The 18,175-nt window shown below is 42.3% G+C and overlaps 2 protein-coding genes across 5 annotated transcripts; one reads left to right on the plus strand and one right to left on the minus strand.

Annotated features, from left to right (window-relative positions):
* Nucleotides 1-452: 452 nt before the first annotated feature.
* On the minus strand, nt 453-11,266 carry LOC125642474 (TLR adapter interacting with SLC15A4 on the lysosome). Of its 3 annotated transcripts, none has more exons than XM_075132437.1 (2): nt 11,224-11,266; nt 453-1,778 (listed from the first exon to the last, which is right to left on the minus strand). In XM_075132437.1, the coding sequence occupies exon 2, from the start codon at nt 1,729-1,731 to the stop codon at nt 802-804; it is 930 nt and encodes a 309-aa protein (XP_074988538.1). In that variant the 5' UTR covers nt 1,732-1,778; nt 11,224-11,266; the 3' UTR covers nt 453-801. The 3 variants fall into 3 exon arrangements, with proteins under 3 accessions (XP_074988538.1, XP_074988537.1, XP_048719879.1); XM_075132436.1 differs by lacking the exon at nt 11,224-11,266 and adding an exon at nt 11,108-11,203; XM_048863922.2 differs by lacking the exon at nt 11,224-11,266 and adding an exon at nt 3,679-3,786.
* Nucleotides 11,267-13,057: 1,791 nt separating this feature from the next.
* LOC125643091 (SH3 domain-binding glutamic acid-rich-like protein 3) lies at nt 13,058-16,384 on the plus strand. Of its 2 annotated transcripts, none has more exons than XR_007358583.2 (3): nt 13,058-13,231; nt 14,546-14,752; nt 15,833-15,920. XR_007358583.2 is itself a non-coding variant. In XM_048865214.2 (3 exons), exons 1-3 carry the CDS (start codon nt 13,573-13,575, stop codon nt 15,932-15,934), a joined length of 318 nt encoding a protein of 105 aa, XP_048721171.1. In that variant the 5' UTR covers nt 13,472-13,572; the 3' UTR covers nt 15,935-16,384. The 2 variants fall into 2 exon arrangements, 1 of the variants encoding a protein (XP_048721171.1); XM_048865214.2 differs by lacking the exon at nt 13,058-13,231 and adding an exon at nt 13,472-13,620 and having other exon boundaries at nt 14,546-14,713; nt 15,833-16,384.
* The last annotated feature ends 1,791 nt before the right edge of the window (nt 16,385-18,175 follow it).

Here is an 18,175-nt window from a genome sequence, read left to right on the forward strand (position 1 = left end):
TATGCAGAATAAACCAAATTGTTAAACAGGATTTTCAAAAGAGAAGCCCATTTTCTCAGACATAATGGGTGAAATCTGCAATAGCAACCTCTAAATTTAAATGCACAAAATTATGGGTTGAAATTTATGGCATGATCCAAAGACCACTGAAATCAGTGTGAGTCTAACCATCGATTTCATTGGGTTCTCGATTAATTTCTTAGAGGACTATCTTACCTACATTAATGCACGTGACTAACTTTAACTGAATAAGTACTAGTCCTATGTATAATTACTCACATACTAGGTGTTGGCAGGGATGGACTCTTTAGAAGCTGGTCTTAAACCACTTTGAAAATCTGGCTCAATAGGATTTTGTAAAAAATTTCATTTGGATTACATTCAACAACACAAAGGCACATGATCGTTATCTTAGTCCGGTAACAAGCAATGAAGTGGCACCACAGACAAAGTGTGGTTTAAATGTCAAAATTTATTTTAAGAAGTCAGTAGTGTCTAATTTTGGTACATTTCACAAACTAATCCTGAAAGAGAAGAGACGGCAGCTGAAGACTAGGCTGTAACTCAGGGATCCTCAAACTAAGGGTCAGGACCCCTCAGGTAGTCGCGAGATTATTACATGGGGGGTTGCGAGCTGTGAGCCTCCATTTCAAACCCTGCTTTGTCTCCAGCATTTATAATGGTGTTAAATATAAATTAAACACTTCTTTAATATAAGGGGTTCGTACTCAGACGCTTGCTGTGTGAATGGGGTCACCAGTACAAAAGTTTGAGAACCACTGTTGTAACCAAACAGTTCAGTCATGATGTAAACTGTATCCGGGAGCTCTTTCTCTTGCTTAGTGAGTTTGAGAACTGTAAATTTGGAGTGCTAAATTCAGAGCTGTTTCCACTGGCAGCATTGTGGAAACTAAACAAAGCTAGAGACTGTAAGAGCACTTCTCTAGCTTTAGATTTTTCTATAGTCTGTTCTTGGGAGATCTGAAGGTTTATCTGATTTAGGTTATTCATGATCAAACTGGAAGTCAGAAGGTTTGTTACAGAACCACACCTGGTCAGGTTCTCTTCAAAAAACTGTTTATAGAGCTCTTGCACCTTTGTATCCATGTAATTGTTCAGCACGGAATTCGAAAGAGGCTGCTTGTGGAGTGTCATACTCCTTTCTCCACCTTCATCACCATTCAAGGACTTTGTAGCTGTTTTTTCAAGAGGCTCATTTTGAGGGGAATGACCCAATAGAATATCTCCTGACAGTAAAACAGGGCCATCAACAAGTTCATCACTTATGTGGTCCATAATGCAACCTGAATCCTGCATATAGCCTCCTACATGGTCTCCTCCAATATGTAAGTCAGGATAGTTTTGATAAATACTGTGGCATGACCAAGATCTATACAAATCCAGCTGGATTTCATGATTTTTTTCTCTTCCTGGTATATGTAAAGCTGCAGATATGGTTCCTTTAACATGAGCACTATGTTCTTTTGCAGGTAGCTCTTCTTTAGATGTCCACTGAAGATCTTTATTGTTTTCTATTTTGCTACCTTTTGCAATGATCTCATTCTGCTTCTCAGATTCTGAAGCAAAATCTTTAATTGCTGGTGTATCTATAAGGTGATCTTTCCAGGGTTCCCTTTCATCTTTTCTGTTTATGTGACATTTGTGGGGTTTATCTATGTTCTGTTTTCTTTCTTTGTATATGATTCCAGTTAGGATGCCTTCTGCCAACATGTTGATCAGTGCTAGAGGCTCACTAACCAGCAGAGTTCACTATATTCCTGCAAATACAAAGAAGCCATGTACAGTAATGCAAAATAAGCGTAACAGTAAGGGCTATTTTATCCTTAATTGATAAAGTTTTTTAAAAATGTATGCTTCATGAAGACTGCAATGTGTGGGGTTTTTTAGTTTAACAAACAGTAACTTAATTGTTTTCACCAATTTCATTTTTATAGCCAGATAAAGTAAAGCCATCATGTCAACAAAAATTATTCTGAAAAAGAAAAGAGTTAGGCCAATAATTTGATCCTTCATTTTTCATATCAGGTCAGTCTTGGACCCTTCTTCTGAACTGTGACAACTGTGCTACATTCTGCACATGACTTCTTCTCAGTAAGATTTAATCAATGAAGTCTTTTTCATTTGGTGACGACTGCCAGATCCTCAGCTGGCGTAAAATCAACATAGTTCTACTGAAAGCAAGAGCACAACTGACTTCACCAGCTGAAGTTCTGACTGATGATCAATCCTCTACACCCTTTTTTCAGTAAACTAAGGGGCTAATCATGCCAGGTGTTGAGCTCCCCTGTGAGATACTGAGTGGCCGCAACTTCCACTGCCTTCAGTGTGAGCTGAAGATGTTCATCACTTCCGAAGAATGCTCAGCACCTTGCTGGACTGAGCCCTAACTGCAGGAATATCTTGCTTATTTACATTAAAATATTGGGTATATCGCTGAACTACTAGCTAAAATTTAAGCAGATACGGTAATGAGCTCTTGTATACTAAGGGTCCACAATTTTACTAAATTCACTGCATTCATTCACTAGTACATTATGAAACATTATTATGAATAATTAAAAACTAGAGTACACATCTCAAAATAGCTAGCTACTATATTTTGTGATTCCTTAGCTTCGCCTTTTAATTGTATTTGCTCACACAAGACTTGATCCAGCACCCTTTGGAGTCGGTGGTAAAACTCCAATTGACTTAGATAGAGCAAGCCTTTAGGGCTCAATCCATCTCCTATTGAAATAAGATTCTTTCCTTTGACTTCAGTGGGAGTTGGCTCTGACCCACACTCACTGAGGACCACATTGTGGCTGACCCTTATGTGGGAGAATGAAGCAGGAGAACACCAAAAGTCTCCTCTTCACTTTGAATGCCTGTGCAATGTTGTCCCAGCACAAGGGGACTGCTCCCTTTGTGCATCTCTGGAGCACTCAGGATATGTCTTCACAGCCTCACAGACCAGAGTTGACAGACTTGGGCTAGCAGGGCTCACATCAGCGCTTTAAAAACATTTAAATCAGGGGATAGCTGTTTAATATAAAGCGACACTTCTGTAGAGCAGGTGTGATACCAGAACCAACCTTAAAATAACTCTTTCCAAAGCAGAATTGATTTTAAGTACTCCACATATTAATATGCGCACTCTAATTCAGATGTCATAAGACTAACAACAGTGCTCAGAAAAAGTACAGTACACAGATCCTTCAGCAGTTAAAATAATTTAACCATTTTACTTTATTTTATATACCTCTCACACATGCAAAGATGCAGGCTAAAAAATTTTTAAATGCCTAAGTGTCATTTTCAAAAGAGACACAGGCACTTATGAGCCTACATCTCATTGAAAGTCAGTGGAACTTAGGCAACTACGTGCCTGACTCACTTTTGAAAATGGGTGTTAAGCCCAAATGTGCAAAGGTATTTAGGTGCCTAACTCCAATTGATTTCAATAGGCGTTAGGCACCTAAACAGTTTTGAGGATCCAACCTTAGTTACTTATGAAAAGTTTGCCTCTAATGCTTGGTAGCTGAGCAAAATGTCAAAAATATGGGAACCTTAGCAAGCATACTTTAAAAAATACATATACTTTTTAAGTTATTTTAAGTGACTCTAAATTTCTTAACAAAAAATAAGCTGAGACAAACTAAAGAAAACCACACTTACCCTTTCAGAATCAGTATAAGATGTGGATAGTCACATAACCTAACATTCCATTACAACAACTGCAGCAACCTCAGAATAAATTCTCTTTAGTCACTGCAGACAGTGTAAGCAATAACTGGAGCACACACAATTTTGTTCCTCTTTTTGCACAACTTTTAAAACAGAAGTGCTGTCACCAGTGGAAAACTGTGTGGTCTGTAAACAAGTAGTGACACCAAATCCAAAAGAGGATGTAAAAAATGTGTCTGGATGGGACTGATTCTGGTGTAATGTTCACAACCAGCATGACTGCTTTTTAATTTTGCAATATGTCAACTAAAATAACTAAAAGAAAAGGAGTACTTGTGGCACCTTAGAGACTAACAAATGTATTTGAGCATAAGCTTTCGTGAGCTACAGCTCACTTCATCGGATGCATTCAGTGGAAAATACAGTGGGGAGATTTATATACATACAGAACATGAAACAATGGGTGTTACCATAGACACTGTAACCAGAGTGATCACTTAAGGTGTGCTATTACAGGAGAGCGGGGGGGGGGGGGTCGGGGGGGGACCTTTTGTAGTGATAATCAAGGTGGGCCATTTCCAGCAGTTGACAAGAATGTCTGAGGAACATTGGGGGGTGGGGAAATAAACATGGGGAAATAGTTTTACTTTGTGTAATGACCCATCCGCTCCCAGTCTTCATTCAAGTCTAAGTTAATTGTATCCAGTTTGCAAATTAATTCCAATTCAGCAGTCTCTTGAACTGTAGCTCACGAAAGCTTATGCTCAAATAAATTTGTTAGTCTCTAAGGTGCCACAAGTACTCCTTTCCTTTTTGCGAATACAGACTAACACGGCTGCTACTCTGAAACCTAAAATAACTAAGATTACTAAAAGATTAGTGTATCTAGTAGATTTCCATTCGATACCTTTGGCTATGCTCGTAGTACATTTCAAAATGCAAGGACGCAATCAAGGCTTTTATTGTTCATTTCCATCTACAAAAATCTGAATTTAGTTATTAAATTAGATGTCTCTCTGATTTGCAGAGGCAAATGTTTGTAGGTACAAGTTTTTTCATTTGCAGGTACAGAACATGCATAAGTGAGGGTAAAAATATAAAGATTGTTTTTTAAAATGTAATGCTCAAAACAGAGCCAGTAGATCACGCTCCTATGTCCCTCCTTGTAGCCAGAGTGCACACAGCTGGCAGTTTGCAGTGTCCTAGTCCTAGCAACTGTAAACTGGGACCACTGACTACCTCAGCTGTGACATGATTTGGGATCGTCGCAATAATGAAACAACCCATGGTTACACTTCTCCAGACCCTAAAGGCCAACCACGGCTGACTGGAAGCCAAGGCACTGTGGATAACATACAATCTTGGAAAAAAATCAGTGACAAGCTTTCAAAACTCATATTGGTTTTCTTACGTTTTCTTTGTCAGGAAAAAGGCTAGAAACTTATTTTGTTTTTAAATGAAAACTAACTCTCACTTTCTCATTTCTCTTTCCTCCAAGCCAGGAGGGAAGCAGTAATTGTGAGCTTCATGGGTTAGCAAAGGCAGCTCAAATTAGAGGCTGAATTTCAAAACTAGCCTCCAAATTTGCAGACTAATTCCGCACTCCCGATGAATTGCAGTGACATATTATAGCATTTAGACATCTAAATATCTGATTTTTTTTATTGCAACCATGTCTGTAGGCAAGGGCTGGCCTGTCTCCCAAGATTTGTGAGTGATGGGTCGTCCTTCAGGATAGGTTGTAGATCCTTGATGATGCATTGGAGACGTTTTAGTTGGGGGCTGAAGGTGATGGTTAGTAGCTTTCTGTTATTATCTTTGTTGGGCCTGTCCTGTAGTAGGTGACTTCTGGGTACTCCCCTGGCTCTGTCAATTTGTTTCTTCACTTCAGCAGGTGGGTATTGTAGTTGTAAAATGCTTGATAGAGATCTTGCAAGTGTTTGTCTCCCAATGGGACTATTCGTTGAGAACTTTACTCGCATTCCATTTTAGTACTGTAAATCAGAATCTGGCCCACAGTAAAAACTCCCAGATACCTCAGTGAGATATCTGCCCCTCAGAAGCCTACAGGATTATGTTGTAATATATTATACATAGACAAGGCAATCAGTATTGTTTTCTACCATTTTATATTGCTTACGCAGTTAATTTTTTCAGTGGATAAAATGAAAACATAAAATCCAGGAATTAATTTACAATTTTCCATTAGGTTTCATTCAGCAGGGGCAGAGATTATAATTTGCTGTATGAAACTGAATAGCCAAGTTAAATTGATAACTTCAAATTTTCTTGGAAATGAGGTTCCTATTGTGGAAAATAGAAGGCTTATTCTTCCTATAGCATTTCCATTTGTAACTGGATTACTTGACATATGAAGCTAATTCAGTTTCAGACAAGTGCCCTATCACTGAATGGACTGTAGTATGTTAAAGTACACACAAAGATTCATTTGGCATAATCAGGATAGCAAACTCTCCAAAACTAAAATGTAAAACTTATGGGTGGCTCAGCTCCTCAGTTTTTTCCATTGACATACATTACAGGGAGTCTCCAGATACAGGAAAATGAGACCGCAAATTGGGAAATGTCTATCCTTCACTAACTTAGTTACTTCCCTTTTTCTTTAAATTAAAGTGCTGTTTTACAAGAACACAGTGGTACTTTCTTTAGTTGCAGAACTAAGATTATATTGTGAGATCTGTTTAATCAGGCAAAAAAACTAACAAAACCTAAACCTTCCAATGAAATAGTACGGAACAAAATATAAAGTGCCACTAGTCCCAAGTCATAGAACAAACAAGCTCATGAACGGCAGAAGACAAATGTAGTTTTGGTTTTCAAATCAGTCAGTGACCAACTGATATGACTGACAAGTCATGTGGATTTCCAAGTGGGAAAGCAGTTTGTTAACATTGTACAATGCTCTCAAGCACTAGTTAATAGATACACAGGCACTGAAAGAGTTTTTGGTTGGTTCCCTTATCAAGTTTCCTTCTCTTTGGTGGATAATAAGAATTTAATTGTCTTGCGAGTACTAGAATAAAGCTCTTAACCATATGCTGATGGAGGGAAAATGTACAAATGAAACACACAAATGTGTAATACATTAGACATCCTGAATGTGGTACCCTCTTTTTACATTTCAATAACCACAACCAATTTATTGATTCCTCAGTAGTAAAGTATTACAGACAATGTATCCTAACTATGAATTAAAATAAACTAGAAGCAAGGTCCTATATAACTTTTGCCTTCCTTGTTTTTCCAATCTAATCTTGTTAGAATGACTGCTGTCCCCTCTTCAGCAAAGACACCATCCTTTATGTAAACTCTTCTACAAAAGGACCTTGTCTTTTTGTGTATTTGATAAAGCAACTGATATCACACTTTGAGGTGATACAAAATAATAATGCGCTTGTATGCAAACATTTATTTGAATGAAACTAGAGACAGCTAAACCAAACACATTCCAGCTCTCCTCTTGTGCAAAGTGAAGTTGGTTATGTGAGAAACTGGACTATGCTGTGGATTTTTAACACAGATGGGATTATGCATTACAAATATTCAAATCCAAATTAATCCAGGCTCCAAAAATCAGTGCATGTAAACTATATGGCAACTACAATATCTCATAGGCCCTTATCCTGAAAAAGTGCTTTGGGAGGAAATGATCTTCAAAGCAGCACTGCTAAGGTAAAGAATTCTCAGCTCCAACATATGTTCCAGAATCCCAGCATCCTTGTATCTGTCCACTATCAGCTACTGCTGGATATAGGGTGAGAAACAGACACGGTCCAGTTTTGGCTATGTGAATCTGCATTTGCATGACCCAAATCAACCATGTTCCCTTGTCAGTGACTTGTCCATTTCCTCTTTCTAAATTCCTCTGAAGAGTTTCACTACCTATGTCATGTGCACTGCTTGAACAAGGATTTGAAGGTGCTCTGTGTAGATCCTCCACTGCTTTGCCCCAACTATCAGAAATGCATACTTTCTGCTGTATTATGTATTCTTGACCTGCTGCTCACAAACCGGGTAGAATTAGTGGGGGAAGCAAAAGTGGATGGGAATCTGGGAGGCAGTGACCATGAGTTGGTTGAGTTCAGGATCCTGACGCAGGGAAGAAAGGTAAGCAGCAGGATACGGACCCTGGACTTCAGGAAAGCAGACTTCGACTCCCTCAGGGAACGGATGGCCAGGATCCCCTGGGGGACTAACTTGAAGGGGAAAGGAGTCCAGGAGAGCTGGCTGTATTTCAAGGAATCCCTGTTGAGGTTACAGGGACAAACCATCCCAATGAGTCGAAAGAATAGTAAATATGGCAGGCGACCAGCTTGGCTTAATGGTGAAATCCTAGCGGATCTTAAACATAAAAAAGAAGCTTACAAGAAGTGGCAGGTTGGACATATGACCAGGGAAGAGTATAAAAATATTGCTCGGGCATGTAGGAATGAAATCAGGAGGGCCAAATCGCACCTGGAGCTGCAGCTAGCAAGAGATGTCAAGAGTAACAAGAAGGGTTTTTTCAGGTATGTTGGCAACAAGAAGAAAGCCAAGGAAAGTGTGGGCCCCTTACTGAATGAGGGAGGCAACCTAGTGACAGAGGATGTGGAAAAAGCTAATGTACTCAATGCTTTTTTTTGCCTCTGTTTTCACTAACAAGGTCAGCTCCCAGACTGCTGCGCTGGGCATCACAAAATGGGGAAGAGATGGCCAGCCCTCTGTGGAGATAGAGGTGATTAGGGACTATTTAGAAAAGCTGGACGTGCACAAGTCCATGGGGCCGGACGAGTTGCATCCGAGAGTGCTGAAGGAATTGGCGGCTGTGATTGCAGAGCCATTGGCCATTATCTTTGAAAACTCGTGGCGAACAGGGGAAGTCCCGGATGACTGGAAAAAGGCTAATGTAGTGCCAATCTTTAAAAAAGGGAAGAAGGAGGATCCTGGGAACTACAGGCCAGTCAGCCTCACCTCAGTCCCTGGAAAAATCATGGAGCAGGTCCTCAAAGAATCAATCCTGAAGCACTTGCATGAGAGGAAAGTGATCAGGAACAGCCAGCATGGATTCACCAAGGGAAGGTCATGCCTGACTAATCTAATCGCCTTTTATGATGAGATTACTGGTTCTGTGGATGAAGGGAAAGCAGTGGATGTATTGTTTCTTGACTTTAGCAAAGCTTTTGACACGGTCTCCCACAGTATTCTTGTCAGCAAGTTAAGGAAGTATGGGCTGGATGAATGCACTATAAGGTGGGTAGAAAGCTGGCTAGATTGTCGGGCTCAACGGGTAGTGATCAATGGCTCCATGTCTAGTTGGCAGCCGGTATCAAGTGGAGTGCCCCAAGGGTCGGTCCTGGGGCCGGTTTTGTTCAATATCTTCATAAATGATCTGGAGGATGGTGTGGATTGCACTCTCAGCAAATTTGCAGATGATACTAAACTGGGAGGAGTGGTAGATACGCTGGAGGGGAGGGATAGGATACAGAAGGACCTAGACAAATTGGAGGATTGGGCCAAAAGAAATCTGATGAGGTTCAATAAGGATAAGTGCAGGGTCCTGCACTTAGGATGGAAGAATCCTATGCACCGCTACAGACTAGGGACCGAATGGCTAGGCAGCAGTTCTGCGGAAAAGGACCTAGGGGTGACAGTGGACGAGAAGCTGGATATGAGTCAGCAGTGTGCCCTTGTTGCCAAGAAGGCCAATGCCATTTTGGGATGTATAAGTAGGGGCATAGCGAGCAGATCGAGGGACGTGATCGTTCCCCTCTATTCGACATTGGTGAGGCCTCATCTGGAGTACTGTGTCCAGTTTTGGGCCCCACACTTCAAGAAGGATGTGGATAAATTGGAGAGGGTCCAGCGAAGGGCAACAAAAATGATTAGGGGTCTAGAACACATGACTTATGAGGAGAGGCTGAGGGAGCTGGGATTGTTTAGCCTGCAGAAGAGAAGAATGAGGGGGGATTTGATAGCTGCTTTCAACTACCTGAAAGGGGGTTCCAAAGAGGATGGCTCTAGACTGTTCTCAATGGTAGCAGATGACAGAACGAGGAGTAATGGTCTCAAGTTGCAGTGGGGGAGGTTTAGATTGGATATTAGGAAAAACTTTTTCACTAAGAGGGTGGTGAAACACTGGAATGCGTTACCTAGGGAGGTGGTAGAATCTCCTTCCTTAGAGGTTTTTAAGGTCAGGCTTGACAAAGCCCTGGCTGGGATGATTTAACTGGGAATTGGTCCTGCTTCGAGCAGGGGGTTGGACTAGATGACCTTCAGGGGTCCCTTCCAACCCTGATATTCTATGATTCTATGTATTCCCTTATACATCCATACTGTGTTCTAAGTGAATGTAAGAAACACATTTAATACAGAGCTGAGTCCAACTGAACTCATAAAAATAATTAATATTTAAAGGTTATTTGAAGTAACTATTTCCACTATATCATCATGAGTGAAATTCTCTTTCTACACAACAGATTCAGTGCTGATAACAAATAAGCATTTCTCCATCTTCATTAACACGTCTCAACCCTGACCTGGAGGAATCAACTTTGAGAGCAGACGGGGTAGTTCAAACTCCATACAACTCACTCCAGGGCTCCCCTACTGAGGCTACTAAATTAGTGTTAATTGCAGTACTGTTTATGAATTAGAGCCATGCAATACAGGGATAACACACAGACAACCAGATTTGGTAAAATAATAATTTGGAGGATAACAACAATTAAACGTTGTATTAAAGTGTGCCAAGGAGTCAGCAGCACACAGAGGGAGGAAGAAGGTATTTCCACCGTAATGTGTCAGCCTCGACCAAAGACCCAATCTTTAAACTAACAAAATGTGGTAAAGGAGACATCAAAGATAGCTGAGAAGGTGAATGCAGGTTACAAGTGGAAGTGTAAACAGTGACAAAGTCACATAAATGTGTTAGTGCAGGTCTTTGAATGACAAGTCTAAAACATTAAACAGAATTTATAAGGAAAGAGATATATGAAGATATCTGACTATAGAAACTCAGGTAAGAAAAATGCAAACAGAATGAAGCCTTCCTTCTGGTCCCATGCTAAAATGATGAACAGGTAAAAACAGGCATATCTTATGATCTTCCTCTGTTGCGACTCATTCTCCCATATCTCTGTCTTCAGCCATTGTTTATTGTCATCTCCTGCAGTATTATGACTTTTTCAGATTGTAAGCTACGTGAGGCAGAGACCTCTCATTTTTATTTACTTGTAAAGTGCCATGCACACCTATGGTGCTTCATTAAAAATAAATTATAATTAGTAGCAGCTCAGGGTGAGATTTAACATAATCTTTTCCAAAAAAATCAAAATATATCCCATATTTCAGCTAAGACTATACCTTTTATACACAAATATGAAATAGAAATTGATTACACTGATTGATTTTTCAAACTTACCTGGTGTAGGTCTATCTGCCTCTTTCACCCACTGCACCAACATTGCATTTTTTGCAACCCTAATCTCTTTCAACTCCTCTAATACCTCTCAGTTCCTGAAGCAACTGCCAGCTCACCTCCCATGTGTTCCAATTTCTCAGTGAGGCCTCTTCTGTTTATTGTGAAAGTATATACGTTATTAACAAACACACACACATTTCCATAAAAATCACTAAAAGCAGGATCCCTCCCCCACTGAAACAGGATTGAGCCCTAAATCATACCAGGCTTGTGGCTTGATATGCCCCTGCATGAATGGCAGAAAGGTGCAAGAAGCCTTCCATCTTTCTTTGTCAGGCTGCAACACTCAGAATCTTTGTGTTTATTATGGGCCCCCAAAAGGGAGTTCCCCTGCATAGTCTTGGGTCCAGGAGGTGTTAGGGAGAAGAATGGTGTGTCACTTTCACAAAATAAATCTATGCAGATGCCCCCTCCTGTTCCCCTAGTGTAAACATAACTACATGTTCCTTGTGAGATTTTTAGTTGTGCTACAGCATCATGTCTCTCTCGCACCACCTACTGACTGTATTGTTTCAGCTCCTACCATTGTTCATTACCTTTGGGGCCTAGTTGCATTTTTCATAGACAAAAATGACAAATTTATTTAGTGCTTACTCTCATACTTCTTCAAAACCCACTTGTCTCTTCCCTTTTTACAAGTTGTGGCAAATCAAAGATATAGCAGGCACAAATAAATTTGGATTTATACAGCAGTAACATTTGGAATTCTAATAGCCTTTTTCCATTTGGGATCTCAAAGCACATTAACAAATTAAGCTTCGCCATACTCCTTGTGAGGCAGGCACTGTTATTCCATTTCAGAGATGGGGAAAAAGTCTCACAAATTGCCCAAAGTCAGACATGAAGCAATTGCAGCCACTGACATTTCATCAGCAGATATTTTGCTCTGAAGTCCACAGCGCACAGCTGGGAAAGGAACCCAGATCTCTTTATCACCTAACCTCTTTTGCTGGCCTGACATTCCCATATGTCTTTAAAAAAAACAAAGATACACAAATAGGGCTGTTGGGGACACTGGGCATGACCACTAGGTAATTCGAGGGGACGGAAGACCACGAGTGTCGATGAAGCCCCCTCGCACTAGGCCCAAGTGTCCTTCCCCCCCCCCCCCCCCCCGCCTGGAGGCACTCGCAGCAGTTATGCTGAGGATCTGCAACAATATGTTGCAGAGTCAGACTGCCTGAAACTAAACAAGGCCAAACAGGGCAGATATGGAAGAACAATGCTGAATAAAGCAGCTTTATGTATGGTTTAACAGATGGTACTGAGAACAAGGGAACTAGCTGGTAACTGGATTGGCTGGCTATATGGATACTTAGGGCAGCTTGCTATTAGATAAGTATGCTGAAGAAAGGATGTATAAAAGCCTGTGTAACTTCCTGCTCTGTGTGCAGGATTTGAGATTCTATTCTCCCTGTACCTTGTTTGCAGCTGCAAATAAACTTTTCTGCTTCTCCACCCCATTGTGATCATTGGGTGACACACACCGGGCAACGAACCTTGCTGTTGTTCGCCTCTGGCACTGGGTGCCGGCAACAGGGCCTCACAAATCACCAGGCTGGCTTTGCTGGGACGCTGAGAGTCTGTGGGATGTCACAGATCTTCAGGCTCACTGCTGAATCTGTGAAATGTGGGCCAAGGCAGGGGCTGCTGACATCTGAGCCCCAAGAGGAGCCCCATTCCAGCTTAGTAGCCCTGTGTATTGTAGGGTCACATCCAGGGCTGCCCTCTTCTTGCTTGGGAATGGGGACATGAGCAGTAGGGGGGCTGAGGGGATTCAGCTCTTCCCTGGGGCCCTGGTGTGCATAGCAGGTCTTGTGGGAGGAGGCGCCACACCTGCTGGTGGGGCAGGGGGTCCCACAAATGACAGGGCTGGAAATGGGGGCAGCCCTCGCCTTCCTTGGCACTCCCAAGTCACAGGGGCAGGAGCCCCACAGCCATGGAGGCGTGGCTGGGTCGGGCAGGGAAGGCAGCTGGTGGGGAGCCCAGAAGACACCGGGCAGGGCGGGAGGCCGCCTGCTCGGGGTTGGGCCTCCCAAACCAGGGCGCTGCAAGGAGGTGGGGGTGAGTAGCCGCCCGCTTTGGCCTTGCGGGAGACGCGGCGCGGGAGGGCGGTACAGTAGCAGCTGCTCCCCCCTTCGGCCCAGCCAGGCTCGGCAAACCAGAGCGCTCCCCGGCGCGCGCGCACCGCAATCCGACCACCAGCCCGCAGACCTGAGCAGCAGGCCAGGAGCTGAGGGGCAGGGCTGACTTTCACTGACAGCCCGGATCGGCCAATCAGAAGCAAGAAACGAGCCTGGCCCTTCCGCGCCGGCAGCCGTTCGTTGCCTTAGCAACCGCGTGTGGCGCGCGGCCTGTGAGGGAGGAGGGGCCGGGCGGGGACGGAGTGGCTTGGCCCGCTCACCATGGGCACCATTAGGGTCTATTACACCAGCGTCACCGGATCCAGGCAGGTGAGCGGGGCAACCTCCCCCCCGCTCTTTCGCCAGCACCTAGGGGCCCAGCGCCTCCCCCTCAGGGCTGCACCCCCCCCGCCGCCAGCCCCTCAGGGGTGCACCCCCCCCTCCCATCAGCACCCAAGGCCCAGCGCCGCCCCCACAGGTCTGCACACAGGGCCCAGCGCCACCCCCTTGGGGCTGCGCCCCTCCCCACCAGCGCCACCCCCTCAGGGCTGCACCCCTCCACCAACACCCTGGGGCCCAGCACCTCCCCTACGGGACTGCACCCCCAGTACCAAGAGCCTCTTGGGGGACCTGAGTTCCACCCACAGTGGGCTGCACCTCCACCACCAAGAAAGGGCCCAGTTCCACACATGGGAGGCTGCACCTCCACCCACCTAGCAGCACCAAGAGGGACTTCGCCATCCACGCACCAGAACCAAGAGGGGCCCTCTCAACTTCATAGTCACTGCTAGCATCAAGCATGACTCCAGTACCCACATAGGGCAGCACCACCCTAACCTCCCACCCACCTTGAACATGACTTTCCCGCACCCCCACATGGTGAGCAGTGAAATAGGGTCCTCCCACCTACAAAGGCTGCACCCCCACCATGAAGAGATGGGATCTCTGACCCCCATAAGGTTCTTAAATGATCCTTGAAACCTGAAAATATTCAACTAATTTTGTTAAAAATATTTGGAAACAAATCTTTCACAGGCTGAGAGTATGTGTGCCAAGTTCCAGTCTGAACAAAACAACTTAAAAGGGAAAATCTGAGCAATATATACTGCACATGAGCTTTCCTAACTTGTTTTTGATTAGCTATTTAGGTAGAATGATATTTCAGTGAGAGGGAATTATTTTAAAAAAAATTAAAACAAGTGGGGCTGTTAACAGGAATAAAAGCCTGTTTTTAACATTTGTCTTTTTTATCTAGGTGAAGCAGAAACAGGCAGAAGTTACTCGCATTTTGGACATTAACAAAACAAAGTACGAGTTAATAGATGTATCCCTCAGTGAACAACTGCTTCAAGAGATGAGGGCGAAGGCTGGTAATCCTAATGCAATACCTCCTCAGATATTCAATGGTGATGACTACTGTGGAGTAAGAAAAAAAATCTAGATTTTGTTTTTAAACAATAAGGTATACAATAAGTATGTCTGTAGAGAATTTTGCATGCCTTGAATGAATTTTGCATGCTAATTCACTTCAGCTATCAGATAAACACAATAACAGTATTTTAAAAAAGACGAAACATTTTAACCATGCATTTTAGGGACTGGAAACTACCTCCTCCAGCCTGCACAGCGAAGGGCATCACAGATACTACTGAGAGCACCTTGTTCACAAGGAGTTCTGCTGGAGTTGCTAGCCATGTCATTTTTCAGCAAACCAAATCCCTTAAACCATGGTGCATGCCTCAGAATATTAATTGGGCTTTTTTCTGGCTAATTACATCACATACAAGGTTGCTTGTGCTAGCTTTGAGTCTGGTCTACAGTGCGATTAGGCACCAGTGTAGCTGCACTGATGCAAACCACTAGTGTAGATGATTTCTGCAGATACATTTTACCCAGTTTCAAGACAGGGTAAGTTTCCGCAGTGCAAATCTCACTAGAGGTTGGTATCAGTGAATCTATAGCAATGACTAAATTCCAGTGTAGACAAGGCCTTAGTGGCTGTCTGCATGCTTTTTCCTCCTTGTACAGAGACAAAATTTAGCCACAGAGGCTGAGTTTTACCCTTATTTAGGTGGGTGAAACTCCAACTGTTCATTGGGAGTTACACAACTGTAACAGAGGAAAGACTTCATACTGCTGTATGAAAGATGCTATACAAAACAAATTGTAATATGTTTTTTATGCAGTAGGCTTTTAACATGGATATGGCACTGTTAGTAATCAGTCCAAAAGTTCCATTTAGTTTAAGTTATCTTGTAATTTGTTGGGAGTAAGGAGATGGCCAGCATTTACTGACCATGGATTTGACATTAGGTAGTTGTGTGTGCAATAAATGCAGATGGTCACACTTTCTGAAATCTTCATATCATCAGAGTTATGAACTGGAATATGTTGGAATGATGTTTGTGCAAGACAAAAACAATCTTGCCAGAGGTTAGTGTACGCAGGTGTTACTGCTGAGAAAGCACACAGACATATCGGGTTTTACAAAAACAGAATTGGGATTTAATGCCATTAGCACATGGATTTGCATTTCTTTTAGGACTTTGAGATGTTATATGAAGCAACTGAAAATGAAGAAGTTTGGAAGTTTCTGAAGATGGCATCAATAGACAAGCCTGCAAGAGAGGAAATTACTGTCTAAAGGGTGTATCCAGATCTGAACTCCAACAATTCTTCAGGAACCAAATATACTAAATATATTTATTTCTTAATTGTTTTGTTAATTATTCAGGGTAAATAAATCTTATGTATTTTTGTGTTTTAATATTACAGTATAGCAGATTCAGGTCTTCTTTGATAGACTACACACTACCATTCAAAAGCAGTTTTTCAACCAACCAAACTAGAAGATAGATGTCCTAAAGGCCTTCTAACCCTCTTCTGTTCTGAAAGCCAACTTACTGTTTTCCATGTTTCTCAGCGGTCTTTTATTAAACAAAGTAATTCATACATATTTTTGTATCATCTTTGGCATGAGGTGATTTTTCTCTAATACAGTATATCTAGAAATATTATATTGTTATATTCATTGAGCAGTTTTATTTATGTGGGACCTTCAATAAAAGGCAATGAGTATAGTAATTAATAATCATTTTTGGTTTAACTGTGATTATTTTCTGTTGGTAGTACTACCTCATATCATCTTTCTTCCACCATGGGACAGTACTGCATCCTACTCTTACGACACATGAATTACTTTCATATTCTGTATATTCCCTTTCTTGGAAAACAGTCTCACTAATTGAAACTGTTCCATTGTGGATAGATGAGTGATTGGGGCAGGGGTATGGAGCTAGGGCCTCTTACCTCCCATGTATGTGCCCTAACCACTAGACCACAAAGTCATTCTCTCCTACCACACTTGCTCTCTGGTTCAGTGACTATTTAAGTATTTATCCACAGTGGAACAGTCATTGGGCCGCAGAGAGAGAGAGAGAGAGAATGACTTTGCAGTCCAGTGAGTTTAAGTACCTGCTGGGTTTGCCAGTTTTGTGGATCATAGCAGAACCAAACCTAGGACTTGAAAGGAATGTGGGCATGCAGCCACAGTGCAGAGCCAGCGGTAGTGGAACTGAGGGCTTGTCTACACTGGCAATTTACAGCGCTGCAACTTTTTTGCTAGGGGTGTGAAAAAAACACCCCCCTGAGCGCAGCAAGTTTCGGCACTGTAAAGCGCCAGTGTAGACCGTGCACCAGCTACAGCCCTCGTGGACCACACAAGGCTGCGCCATGACCACACAACGCATGTGAAAGCTCTGCCATGGCAGCGCTTTAGCAGTGCCAGTGTAGACTAGCCCTAAGAGTTTAACAGGCACAGTGTTGAATCCTTACAAAGAGCCTTTCCATTAAGTGTCTTAGTTAAACAAGTGTTAAAAGGGCTTAAATTATAGGAATAAAAATCACTTCCCCTCTCAATCAGATTTAATTTCCTTAGTATTTTTGTCAAACCTAATAGTTGTCCATTCATCCACAGTGTCAGGGTACTAATGTTGAAACAAAAATATTATATATATAAAAACTTTCCAGTTTTCTCTCTCTCTCTCATATCTGTCTATCTATAGCCAAAAATAACTTCATTCTGAAGCTGCATCTGTATAGCCTGATCTTGTCAGTGAAACCTACTTTTCCCTCTCTTTGCAGATCCCTTAAGTTAGGGAACAGCATGATGAATTTTAAGGAAAACCTAACAAACAAATCATGCCAAACCAAACCTAATTTCTTTCTTTGTCAGAGTTATTAGCCCACTGGATGGGGGTGGGCGGGGAAGCAGTAGATGGGATATATCCTGATTTTAATAAGGCTTTTGACACAATCCCACATGACATTCTCAAAAAAAACTAGGGAAATGTGGTCTAGATTAAATTACTATAAGGTGGGTGCAAAGCTGGTTGAAAGATCATACTCAAAGGAGTAGTTATCAGTGGTTTGTTGTCAAACTGAGAGGACATATCTACTGTGGCCCCATGTGGGTCAGTCCTAGGTCCAGTACAGTTCAATATTTTCATAAATGTCTTGGATAGAAGAATGGAGAGTATGCTTATAAAAGTTGGGGATGACACCAAGCAGGGAAGGGTTGCAAGCACTTTGGACAAGAAAACTAATTCAAAATGTCCTTGACAAATTGGAGAATTGATCTGAAATCAAGATGGAAATCAATAAAGACAAGTGCACAGTGCTTCACTTAGGAAGGAAAAATCAAATGCATAACTACAAAATTGAGAATAATGGACTAGGTGATAGTACTGCTGAAAAGGATCTGGGTTATAATGGATCACCAATTGAGTCAATGTGATGCAGATGCAAAAAAGGCTCACATGAAGTGTATTAACAGGAGTGTTGTAAGTAAGACAGGAGGTAATTTAATTGTCAAATTGGCATGGGT

This window comes from Caretta caretta, chromosome 9 (genome assembly GCF_965140235.1).
Source record: "Caretta caretta isolate rCarCar2 chromosome 9, rCarCar1.hap1, whole genome shotgun sequence".
In the NCBI taxonomy this organism is placed as follows: Eukaryota; Metazoa; Chordata; order Testudines; family Cheloniidae; genus Caretta; species Caretta caretta.

What these genes read in the sequence shown, in the direction of transcription:
- LOC125642474 (XM_075132437.1), bottom strand. Translation starts at nt 1,731, where the DNA reads ATGTTGGCAGAAGGCATCCTAACTGGAATCATATACAAAGAAAGAAAA.
- LOC125643091 (XM_048865214.2), top strand. Translation starts at nt 13,573, where the DNA reads ATGGGCACCATTAGGGTCTATTACACCAGCGTCACCGGATCCAGGCAG. An exon ending in GCGTCACCGGATCCAGGCAG is followed by an intron (nt 13,621 to 14,545) that starts GTGAGCGGGGCA and finishes TTTTTTATCTAG; the next exon opens with GTGAAGCAGAAACAGGCAGA. An exon ending in ATGGTGATGACTACTGTGGA is followed by an intron (nt 14,714 to 15,832) that starts GTAAGAAAAAAA and finishes CATTTCTTTTAG; the next exon opens with GACTTTGAGATGTTATATGA.